The 12,427-nt window shown below is 38.9% G+C and overlaps 2 protein-coding genes across 2 annotated transcripts in view; one reads left to right on the top strand and one right to left on the bottom strand.

The window, feature by feature from the left end:
* Positions 1–3,575: 3,575 nt before the first annotated feature.
* LOC135217758 (myb/SANT-like DNA-binding domain-containing protein 3) lies at positions 3,576–12,249 on the bottom strand. Its single transcript, XM_064253773.1, has 3 exons — positions 11,812–12,249; positions 9,758–9,906; positions 3,576–4,623 (listed from the first exon to the last, which is right to left on the bottom strand). The coding sequence occupies exons 1-3, from the start codon at positions 12,201–12,203 to the stop codon at positions 4,184–4,186; spliced, it is 981 nt and encodes a 326-aa protein (XP_064109843.1). The 5' UTR covers positions 12,204–12,249; the 3' UTR covers positions 3,576–4,183.
* Positions 4,618–12,427, top strand: part of LOC135217757 (thromboxane-A synthase-like) — a 114,504-nt gene continuing 106,694 nt past the window's right edge. Inside the window, exon 1 of the mRNA XM_064253768.1 lies at positions 4,618–5,003. The gene's annotated coding sequence lies outside the window, so the exon portion shown is untranslated. The remainder of the gene's footprint in view (positions 5,004–12,427) is intronic.

Raw genomic sequence — 12,427 nt, 5'->3', positions numbered from 1 at the left:
AAAAAGGTCCTATTTAGGTAGGCCTGAAATCAAGGAGGGTTGATTACTACGACGTCGCTGGAGGTTCTAGGTTGGGCGATGCCCCCCTTAGCCAGGTTAGGGTATGGCCGGGGGTGGGGGGTTAATATGGGTAAAATTAGGACAATACGAATGCATAGCGTAAGCCTAGTTAGTCAGGGGTGTCTATGGAAGCGATGCCCCCCTTGGCTAGGTTAGGGCATGGCCCTGGAGGTTGGGGGTTAATAGCTAATAGGCTAGGGGTTGTATAATACTGTAGGTAGGCCTATAATAGGCAACTTTTGTAGTAGGGATTTCATATTAATAGGACTGGTTATGGTAGATGTAATGGAAGCGGCTGTACGAATAGGCTAGCTATTGTTTTTGGATAGAAAATGGCATATAGACCTAGGCACTATAATGCAGTATAAGCACGATAATCTGAGTAAAATACTGAGATAATGAGAATTTTCATGTCTTTTGTCCATAGGCCTATTTTTATTTAATCTCCGAGGGACTGGTATTAAGAACAGCATCCTGCAGAGCTTCTGCTGTGTTTAGTACCGGCCGCTCAGGGATTTGATTAAACACGGACAAAAGACGGTGAATTTCTCATTACCTTTGTAATTTGGAAAGATTAATTCACCTACGCTGCATTACACGGACCATTTTCTATTACGTTTTACAAAAAAATTTAATTATAAATGCTATCTTCATGTAGTTACTATACTAACTAACAATTTATGTTGAAGTGGCTTTTAATAACTTATTCAGAAATGAAATATAACATTATACAAATGCTACTAGTAGGTATATATTGAATTTTTGTCTAGTGTTTATCTTCCCTATTTTTTACCCATGCTTTTTTCTTTTTCAGGGATTTTCAAGTGGAGTCCAAAAAGGACATGCAGAACCTGGGAAGGCTTGTATGTTGCAGAACACTGCCGTCTCTCTTACAATCGACAAGGAGTAATGCGCAAGTCGCCGATCATAATCTGTTAATTATTAATAATGGAAGGGCTATATTTCCATGGAGTTTCATACAAAATACATCAACAAATTTTTGCCCTTGTCATAAAGTCAATTTGGCGAAGGCCTTCCATACCACGTCGGCGTCTTTCGACAATAAAATAGACAGGTCGCGTGTCCCCGTTCTCGATGAAAACGACTTGGAGGAAAGTTTTGTCAGAGGAAGTGGAGCCGGGAGGGCAGAGCGTTAACCGGACGTCAAGCTGCTTGCCATCTAAAGCATATACCAACAGGTAAAGTTTTATGGGTTTTTGTTAGCAAATGAAAGCATTTTGATGCTTTTCATAGATGGAATAATTTACAAGCTACCACTTCAGGATAATTTTGGTAGAGATATTTGTGTTTATACTTTGAACAAACTATTGCCTTCCATGAACTCAATTTTCAGTTCAGAATGGTTGGCAGCATGCAAACAGATGTTGCTGTCGTAGAAGGGTGATATGTTTCTACCAGGTTGTGTAGACCACAGACTCCTCGCCCTTGTATCCAATATAAGTTTTGACTGTACCAGTAAATTGATGATCATTCTCTTTCCTTTTATTTTTGTATTCTCTCTCTTGCATTTTTATTGTTCTGTATTTCTGTTTAAGTGTATAATGTTGTGTGCCAATTGATTATTTGTTGGCTTCAATTTCTTTTTACATATTGTTTCCTCATTTTCTCTGCCTAACCAGTGTTTACCTGTTTAGTGTAACCTTCACAATCATTGAGTCAAGGATATCTTGCTGTGCATTAAAGAAGCACAGAAAATGCTTAGAATCTACATGCTTCAATTGTTGAAAGTAAGCAAAGATTCTTACCTCTCGTATGATGAAAAAATATGATGGCTAAACTGAGATTACCATCAAATTTATTTATTGAAATAGTTTGGGAAGGCTAAGTATTCATTAGAACAGAGTAACATTTCATCCTAATATGATTTTGTAGCTACAGTATTTAGTATCTTGGAAATTTTGTTTTTCCAGGGGAGAGAACACACAGTATGTATATTGCTTATCATACCCATAGAGTAAGAATAATTGAAAATAATTTTCTTAATTTTTTTACCCATAAAAAAAATCCTCATTAAGACTTTTTGTGTACAGCCTGATTTATCAATTTGTAAATTCTGTTGGGTTAGCTGTTTGATTTACAGGTTTTTTTTTTCATTATTTTTTTTTCTTTTTTGCAGAGCTGGCCAATAGGATCTAGACCATTTGTAACCATACTTATGTGCATCACAAAAACTGATAGTGTGCCTTTCAATCACCATCTGGACCTGAGTCTTAGTCCTCATTTTATCAGAACATTTTGTTGATTGTGAACCACGGTCCTTTGTATTTTTCTAGAGTCCTCCAACTTAACTACTTTAGTTTTCTTTAGTCCATACATTCTGATATTGCTTTGCTTTCCTTATACTAAATTAATTTCACAGAAAGATGTGTTTCTTCTCAGGGTTCGTTGTCAAGTGCCACGAAACACGAAGCCTGGACAGGAACCGTGCAAAGGCTCGACTGTTGATGGTCGAGAAACTAGACCAGCATTTTAATGGAGACATGAGTGTTGCAGCCCAGATGAAAAGACTTCAGGGTGAGAAAACTAATAAGGCTCAACAGAAAACTAAGAAGAAGCAACTTATGAAGCAGATGTGGAAAGAAAGAGAAGGTATTGACTGAAAACTTACGAGTAAATCAGATAGTTTCCAGCTGAAACAAAATCTCATCGATGTATTATATTTTTACTAGTCTTACTCAATAAAAGGTATGTCGTATCATGAAAAACTTGCTTTTTGTACCAACTTTTTTAATGTGGTTCACTTAAATTTAGCTTTAATTAATTTTTTTGCTGATCTTCTTTGGTCTGTTTCAATTTTAATCTTATACTAAAAGTTTTGGAGAAGGAGATCAGTCTGTTTGAATCTATGTAGTAATTTGTCAACTGTTACAAGACCTAATGTTTTCATATGGGTATCCAGAAGACACAACAAACAATGATTATAATTATTGGATTTAGTTTTTTTGAGATTACTACGCTATGACATTATTCAGCAATCTAAATTGTACAAATGTAAATTGGTGGGATCTTTCGCTGTCACCGTTACATGCTTCCAAATCTATACATTTTATAGCATTGCGGATTACTGTAACGAGATCCTGGCTTATCTCGCATTCACCGCGGGTTACGAACGTCAAGTTATGAATTGGGTTACTCACATTCAAAGAAATGAAAGCTGAAAATCAAATAACGTGCTTATAGTTCATTGTAGCCCGAGTAATTTTGGGTACAATGGTAGTTTCATAAAAGGCCCATGTAAAAGTGGTATTCCTATTCAAAATCTTCATTGTAGGACTCGGAAGGTAGTCTCTTACTTTGTAGAATATGAAAGGCAGTAGGTAAGTCTTACAGTCTATCATAAGAAATGCTCAATGTAAACCTAATCTTATGATCCTTAACTGTAATATATAGATATTAAAAATAAGCTTTGTTTTAAAGAAAAATTATCCACACAACATGAAAAACTTTGATTTCATATTCTGTGGTCCATGTAGTGATTAGAATAAAAAGATGGCTTGCACAGTATACAAAATTTATTAACTGCAACTCATGACTAGGAAACCCGGCTAGATACTAGCCACAGAAACTTTCTGGACATTATGATTTCATAAGGTACAGGTACTGTACAATAAACATAATGAAAATGAAGGGTAACACTGAAGATGAATTTTTTACCTGCATGCACGGAATGAAAGATGAATGACAATGAAGGTGACATTTGACGAATAGGTACATAAATTAGAAGTTACTTATTCAAACTCTTCAAGAAAACAACGCGTCATAGATGCCTAACATGACCTTGTTAGGATGATGTCAGGGACTTGAAACCCTTGTTTAACAAAAATCTGAAAAGTCAGGAGTAACATCCTGCATTTTAGCAAACTCAAAACACAGTTATCTTAAAACAGATCTCATCTCAAAAGGAAAAAAACAATAAAAGGGAAAAAGCACTGTACACAATACCCTTATTATATAAATGTTATGAAAGACAAATTTTTAAATATCAAAAGTTACGTACAGAACTTCCAACTTTCTTCAATCCCAAAAAATCAGAATTCCTCTCATACGAGAGTAGTATACAAACACTGTTAGATAACATTACAAAAATTCTCCCTTACACTATTTACATATTAGGAAAAACATGATTTTCACCACCTTTTTTCAACATTCTGTCCCAATACTGAATTTTTCGGTCGGTCAACATGATTTTTTTATCTAATAAATTGGCTTCCTTTTGTACATTTTTTAACTGTTCATTTAAAATTTTCAACTGTAATAGGTTCTTTTCTTCCTCTATTTTAGATAAAGTAAGCTGGCTACTTATCAACTTTTGGTCCTGTTCGAGAATCGAATCTAATTTACGTTTTTGATAAGGTCTGAGAGAGAGAGGCCACATAGAATCACTCGAAGGAGCGGTTTCCAAGTCCGCGGGGACGTCATTCTCTGGAGGTACACGAAAAGAGGCTGGACGATTTTGAGTCTTAGAAGGTGGCTGACTGGAGGATGATGGTGATGTTGCTATTTCAGGCTTAATCGTCTGGATTTTCATGGAATACTCCTTATCTGCAGGGTAAAGAATACGTACATGCAAGATGTAAGGCAACAAGAGAAAAACAAAATTATAAACAGTTCATTTGCGAATGCATCATCTGTTCCAAGTCTGCACCATGGAAATTTAAAAATTAATTTTAGAATTAAATTGCTGACATACTTATTCAAATGCAGAGTCCTGCATACTGCCAAACCTCCAGGAAAATGAAGTTGCACATGAATACCACAAGAATGATCAACAAACAATGACAAAAGATAACTTATCTTGCTAGATAAGACAAGCTTATCCTACAAAAGGCTGGATAAGTGTCACAAAGGACAAACAAAGCTGTTATGAAGTTGCATCTAACAATTCCAATTTAGAAAAGAAAGTTCTTGGAGCTGCTTTCAAGGTAAGTGAAATTTCTGTCAATATTTTTCAACTCTGGCCTTTTATCTTTAAAATAATTTTTACTTAAAAAGTTAAAGGATATTTCGTACAGAACACTGAATGGATGTCATAAAGAGGGTTTGCTTACTATTACATGACCTCGTTTTCTGCTACCGGACATCATAATTGCTTCATATTCTTGCACTTGCATCCAAGACTTTGTAGTGATATGCATATCCAAAATGTGTGAAGAATTCGAAAGTTAAGAGGGCATTGTGGCTATTACAATAACATACATATCTGGTAAAAAGTGACTAGTATAGATGTATGTATATATTATGTGAGTCAGAATTTAACTGAAGTGCACTCTTTACAAAAACATCTTTTGGAGTAGGAATCCTAAAGAAAAATGAAGTTTTTATTGTAAAACTAATATTGTAATACCTACCTGAACACCTGAATAAGCCCTGGTCACTTACCAGCCCGAACCATCATTTATTAAAAATTTACCAAATCTTTGGTTAAAATAAATGATCATTGTTGCCAATCTCCTGGCAAACACCCTCGTTACCTAGTTACCAGCCCACCGCTGATAGCCCTGCCTCACGGGCCGGTCACACCTGCCCTATCACGTCAATCATAACTCAATAACTCTGTATGAGAGGGGAGGAGGGTGGGAATCATTCAGGTGTTCAGGTAGGTATTACAATATTAGTTTTACAATAAAAACTTCATATTGCAATACACCCCTGAACACCTGAATAAGCCCGATTAACAAACATTAATTTGGAGGTGGTGAATAATCAAATCTACTCGGCCCTCCACTGTACCATTGTCAGTCAATATAATTGAGTACGCGGGTCAGTCTCAAGTCCATTTGTCACTCGTCCAAACTAATCTCCCATGTGTGGCGTTCTAGGCCTCCCATATGTGGAGGGAAAAACTCCCTGCACCTCTACCCTAAGGTCAAAACTCATTGAGTGCGGGAGGGATACAAACCTGTTTCCTCTCAGCTGGCTATGTGCCTCACCTGAGTAGAGGAAAAACTGAAGACCTACCATGTGGGCTCTCGGCCTCTCATGTATGGAGGGAAACTGAAGACCTCCCATGTGGCCTTAGGCCTCTCATGTACGGAGGAGACAACCATGTCCATCGGTGCGTCTGCGACGGTGTCGTCGATCGTATGATGTCCTCTCTTGTAGTGTTGTACCTGCCTGTCTGTACTCTGCCTGGTTGGCACTTGGAAGAATACCCTCAGATAGACCCAGACATGTTCTTTCCTATCTGTCCTAATACTTAAAATCCTCTCGTGATATAACATATCATGAATACCTTATACATATTCCTAATATTTGCTCCCTACTCTAATACTAACTCAGACAGCAAGATTGTTGGGTTTAAAAATAGAATTTAGGCCAAAGGCCGAGTATTGGGACCTATGAGGTCAGTCAGCGCTGAAGGGAAATTGACAGAAAAGTTTGAAAAGGTGTAACAGGAAGAAAAAAAAAAACCTCTGTTGCACAATGAGTCTAGTGTTAGGAGAGCGTGGAAAATAAGATGGAGAATATGAAATCAAGAAGTGAGTGAGAGAGAGAGAGAGAGAGAGAGAGAGAGAGAGAGAGAGAGAGAGAGAGAGAGAGAGAGAGAGAAATACAATCGTCTAGGATGAAGAGAGAGAAAATGAAATCAGAGAGAGAGAGAGAGAGAGAGAGAGAGAGAGAGAGAGAGAGAGAGATAAATTACAATCGTCTAACATCTCCACCTCCGTAACTTGCACCCTCTTCTAAGTTAAAAGGGTATTATCTTAACGATAATATACTCGTATAACTCCGTACAGCTATGAACAACCGAACGAGAACTTCTTGTTAATGCGATCGACTCCTATAACAACAACACTTTATTGTATTGATCAGCGTATGACAGTAATCGAATCCGATAGCAAACATCCGTTATTGTATTCATCCGCGTGTCAATTACTGTATTCATGTTATAAATGCAGCTGAAGCTAATAAGGCAAAATTACGTGCATCAGCAACCGAGCTTTTGTATGAATTTAAACGCAGCCGTGGTAAAAGAAACTAATAGCATGAAAGAGCTCATTACTGTTTTTTTTTTTTTTTTTTTTTACACAGACAAAGGATTAATAAAGTATATAAAGTGTAAGGTTCGTAATACCTATGAAAACGAGTGAAAAACGAACGGAATCCTAAATTTAACGCCATCTAACCCGATGGAAAAACTAGCTTCCAATGAGACGTATCAGTCAAATTTTGGACTTAAATTACATCGTAAGACGAACAGTATGACTTCGTTCCATAAGTTAAGAATCCAGATATTCATTAATATGCTAACTAGGGACAAAAACATTAGCCGAGACCAAGTGATATGGTTGAATCTGGAGCCAAGGAAAAAAACAAAAAACAAAAAGACTAGCCGGCATCCTTGTCTGTCTAAGCCACACCTCCTTACAATAGTGCTGTTTGACGACAAGCTAGTGTAATTGTAATTTAATTGAAAAGTAATAAAATAATATTTAAAGGTAATTAAATTAACTTTATTAGGCCTAGTTTCAGTTGTCATTGTAATTTGATAATACGACTGGTAATAATTAGTAACTGTAAATTGACATAAGCGCAATGTAATTACTGACGGCAATAGTCGGTTAAACGTATGAAGACTTCATACATACGAATTCCTTATATCTGCCATCTGATTATATGCCCCAAGATAGATACCTCATTGACTATGTTAAATGTCAACATAGTTGAACACACGTCTCCTTCAAGACGTTTGTACAAACTTGGCATAAGTGAGAGTGTTGTTACGTTAGTCATTTTAGGCAATCAGGAGAGAATGAGATGGATACGGCGACGCAAACCCGTATTCGTCATCCGCTGATTCCAGCGTGAATGACTGCCGAGTTAAGTGTTTATACTACGCTAATATGATGATACATATAATACAATTATAATGCTTTAGTCAGACAGAATCCGATCTTCATTCTGTTCGATTACATTCATATTAATTATCCTCCGATCGGATTCTCGTTCGTTTTCAATTACACCTGTACTGAATTATCAGAAGTCAGAATGCCTTGAGCCTACAGCGTTAGCCAATATAAAAATAACTATCGATATGTTGTACTGCGAATACTTTAGGCTAGGCTACTGAATATGCATACGATATATCATCGTGAACACTAGGCTAACTGTAGTTAATTTTATTCGATTTCTCTCCATACTGAATATCGTAAGTCAATATGCATTGAACGGAGAATTAGTTGATATTAACAATTATCGTATCGTATAAGTAGAGGAAAGTAACCTTAAAGACGAAGGAGCATATCTGAAAGACCAACCACCTATGGCCCTAAAAGCTTCTGATGCAAGGAACTCGAAGCAGGAAAAAGCCTAAAAACCTAAAGATGCTCTAGGGACACTGTGCCTCTATAAACTACTACTTTTAATAGAAAAACCGACCCGAAGAAGCCTGCACTTCTCTTTCTAAACTAAACACTATGTAGCCTATTATCCCTACTCGTCTATATCTGACCTAAGTTTTTATCATCCTGAGAACTTACACATCGAGGGAAGGGGAATCTGCTGCCAACACTGCCTGCTCCGCACCAGGGGGGACGGCGGATCCTGCCCTGTGGGCTTGCGGATCCCCATAACCCCCAGCACCGGTTAGGGCTGGTTCTGGAACAGGCAGGGGAGCTGGAAAAGAACGATTAGTAATTTCAGTATCCCTATTGCTCGATCTATCCTCACTTAATCTTGACATAAAATCGGTAACAGAGATGTCATACTCGATGTCAGCCTACTCTCAAGTCTCTTAAGAGCACTGTCTCTAAGTCTTTATCTTGATCTACGTTAGTCTCTTCCTGCCTACACTTACTTCTTAATACAAGACCTTTCCTACGTTTGAGATACCCTAACATCTGGTCCAAAGACCACTCCTGACATTCCAAACATCTGGTCTTTACATTATATTGAACAGGCCTACAATTTACGCATAAGGAATGACTATCGTGTCATAGGGTACTCATCCTTTTCTTGCATTGTTGGCAAAGACGATACGTTGTTGAACTTCCGCTCGTCGTTTTCTGTGATGTCGTGGCCGAGAATGCAGTAGCCATTGTCGTAGCTTGTGTTGTTTCTTCCTTTGCAGAATCAATGTCTGATGACAAGGTATTAAGAGCAATCCAACAGTAATCCAAAGGGATGCGTAATTCGTCACCAAAATCAATCAAATCAAAGGTGCAAATGAAGGCCGGGCAAGACCAAAAAGGAGTTCGCTGTGGATACATCTGTACTCCACCGCGAACGATAAGTGATTGACGTGAGAGGGCAGGTGTGACCGGCCCGTGAGGCAGGGCTATCAGCGGTGGGCTGGTAACGAGGGTGTTTGCCAGGAGATTGGCAACACTGATCGTTTATTTTAACCAAAGATTTGGTAAATTTTTAATAAATGATGGTTCGGGCTGGTAAGTGACCAGGGCTTATTCAGGTGTTCAGGGGGTGTATTGCAATCTTTATCTTTATTATCAAGGTGATAATCATGTAACATCATATATTCTATATCGACTGGGCTTGGCATATATGGTAAGACATATCACAGCATATTCCTTAAAGATACAAACTTTTTAATAAATATCTAATAACAAAAAGCTTAGAGTGATCAGTTTTACAAATGAGAACCCAAGAAATTTACCATTCTTACAGTTCTCAGTTGCATTTATTAAACAAGAACAAAATTATTCCGTGGTTAACGTACCATTTCCATTTTTTGTGGTATGGTCACCTTCCCATGCATCTTGTACTGGCTCAGGAGATTGGTCAACAAGCGTTGGATCCACATCTACATTCATCAATGTGGGTGAAGCATTATTTCTGATGTAGGTGATGGAAGAATTCTGTTGTTCTCTGGAACAACACAAAATATATATATTTTTCTTACATTGCTGCAATTTTTGTTTCATATGATTTGGGCAAGCACTATGAGTACATATGTCTCAGTAGTCTTGTTAAATTAATAACAATAATAATTTCACAAAACATAACAAATAAACAGTGAAAATGGTGGTTTTGGGTGAAGGGAGAATGAAAATGTGAAAAGGTAGGAAATACAATAATACAACCTTTGTAACCAAGTTCATCGGGTCCTCTCGCACAGAGGGCTGTTCATAGTCCCCACTTGACTTGGATTTGCAATGGATTAATCAGGCATTTCTTAAGAAAAGATATCAAATATCTGTCAGAATTGCAATAGCTATTGTAAAACATTAATAGTTATTAAATGTAAAATAGCTACTTTGTGACGAGATATGCCACTGATCAGATATGGTTAATTTACAAATTCTTAAACATGAAAGGAATATAACCTAACAAGAAAAATGGTATAGAAAAGATACAAAACTTCCAGTGACATCATACTACATCATTTGGTAAGGAAAAGAAAATGAGAAACACATGAAAATATTCAAGACATACTGAGGATATTTTGGCTATTACTATTTTCTGTATATTTTTGTGCAAGAAATGTGCACAGTCCCATACATTTAGCCATTTACCATAGCTACAAGCACTTTTATGTCCCCTGTGAAGTTATAGTTTATCTAATTAGCTCACTTGGAAAACACTTTACAGTATTTCAGTCATTCAAGTGAAGGTCTGCTGGTCACTGCTGCAGCAACGGCTAGCCTAGGCTTGATTAAAATGGGTCACAGAAACAATGTCAGGCATTTGAGTTACCTATGGCTGGGATTCAGCATCAGAGGGAATACTAGTAGTTAAAGGAGACCTAACCTGGCGGGTTCCTGGTTATGACGGATGGATAAATGGAGGACCATCATAAGGGAGTGACTGAATGTCCCACTTGGCCCAAGAGCCAGGCCTTATAGCCAAAATTACATACTTTTATTCAACCTTGGGGAGAAGCAGTGCTGCAATTATACCAGAGTCAAGGATTAAAGATTCTAAATACTATGGTGTTCGTGACTAAAAGTAAATAACTTATAAAAATGGAGAAATTACGTCAGCAATTGTAAAGTGATGAGAAGCACAGACGACATCAAAGAAAGGGACTACGCTGTCATCCATAACTATCGCCCATAAGTTGATCACTGGAAAAGGACTGAGAATGATGAGACCGTCAAAGCAATATCAAAATCATTGGATTCATTAAAACTACTATGGCCATAAATAATAACACTTTTTGAAATTATGGTGGAATGTTAAATTTTTACCTTACTAAGAATGCCATGTCCTGACCTAACCAGACCTACCCTCCTAACCTTACTCAGGGTGCTGTGCCCTGACCTGGTTTTGGGGGGGTTGAAGACCCCCCTTGGACCTCCAAATAACACTGAAGATCCCTGTCTCCCTCCTCTGCATTGGAAGGACATCAGAGGGCTGGTGTGGACCTCCCTGAAGAACCAAAAGACTCACGAGTCTGTGCCCTGACCTGGCATGGGGGTGTGGGTGAAGACCCCATGGAACCCTGCAAATAGGTAACACTGAAGATCTCTACTCTACTCTGCATTGGAAGGACATCAGAGGGCTGGTGTGGACCTACCCTGAACCAAAAAAAAAAGGACTAACTAGAACCCCTCAAGAGGCTATACCCTACGACCTCCTAACCTACCTTAGGGTGCTGTGCCCTGATCAGGCTAGGGGGCGGGTTGAAGACCCGCCTAGGATCCCCCAAAATAACACTGATGATCGAAAGGAAGGGAGGAAGGCAAGAGGGCTGGTGTGGACCTATCTGGAACGAAAAATAAGACGACCTAGAGCCCCCTCGAGAGGTCATACCCTATATAATATACGTACCCATGCCCCCCACCATCCTGGTGGTGACTCCTCTTCGCCTTACTCTTCATGTTCTTCCAGCACTTCCGCAGCTGCTCTGGCGTCCTCTTGGTGTTCATGTGGGCGGCGTTGAACCGGTTCGTCAGCTCGACCCAGAACCGCCACTTCTTCTGGAGGGTGGGTGTGTCCGAGCTCTTGCTTTCCAGCAGGGGGTAGTCCTTCAGGAGGTGGAGGAGCAACTGCCGCTCCTCCTCCGTGAACACCCTCCTCCCGGGGGTGGCCGACAGCCCGAGGATGCTCCTGTCCTCCTCCGTGAACATCCTGCGCCCGGGGCCGGCGTTCAGCTCCAAGACGTCGGTCCTGTCGTCGTCCCCGGAAGGCATTTGAGTCGGGTCGTCCGGGGATCCGGCCATGTTTCTTGAATGTTTACAAACAAACCGTGGCTGCAGCTGCCAGATGTACGAGAGCTAGCTGCTAGACGTCATACTGGTTTTAAAAAAAAAGTTGTCGCTTTTAATACCGTTTAAGACCCTCGATTTCATTTCTAATACTTAAATACTAATTGTTTTTTCCACCCAGAGAAAGAAGATGTCTTCTATATAGCGCAAAGGTCATGATAATGTATACGCCAGCGCGA

The sequence above is a fragment of the Macrobrachium nipponense genome, chromosome 7, assembly GCF_015104395.2.
Source record: "Macrobrachium nipponense isolate FS-2020 chromosome 7, ASM1510439v2, whole genome shotgun sequence".
NCBI classification, from domain to species: Eukaryota; Metazoa; Arthropoda; class Malacostraca; order Decapoda; family Palaemonidae; genus Macrobrachium; species Macrobrachium nipponense.
This window is presented reverse-complemented; position numbering and strand designations above follow the sequence as displayed.

Coding starts and splice junctions, on each gene's coding strand:
- LOC135217758 (XM_064253773.1), bottom strand. CDS start 12,203: ATGGCCGGATCCCCGGACGACCCGACTCAAATGCCTTCCGGGGACGAC. Junction 9,907..11,811: donor CAGGATGGTGGGGGGCATGG/GTACGTATATTA, acceptor GTGTTGTTCCAG/AGAACAACAGAATTCTTCCA. Junction 4,624..9,757: donor TACCACAAAAAATGGAAATG/GTACGTTAACCA, acceptor TTTACCCTGCAG/ATAAGGAGTATTCCATGAAA.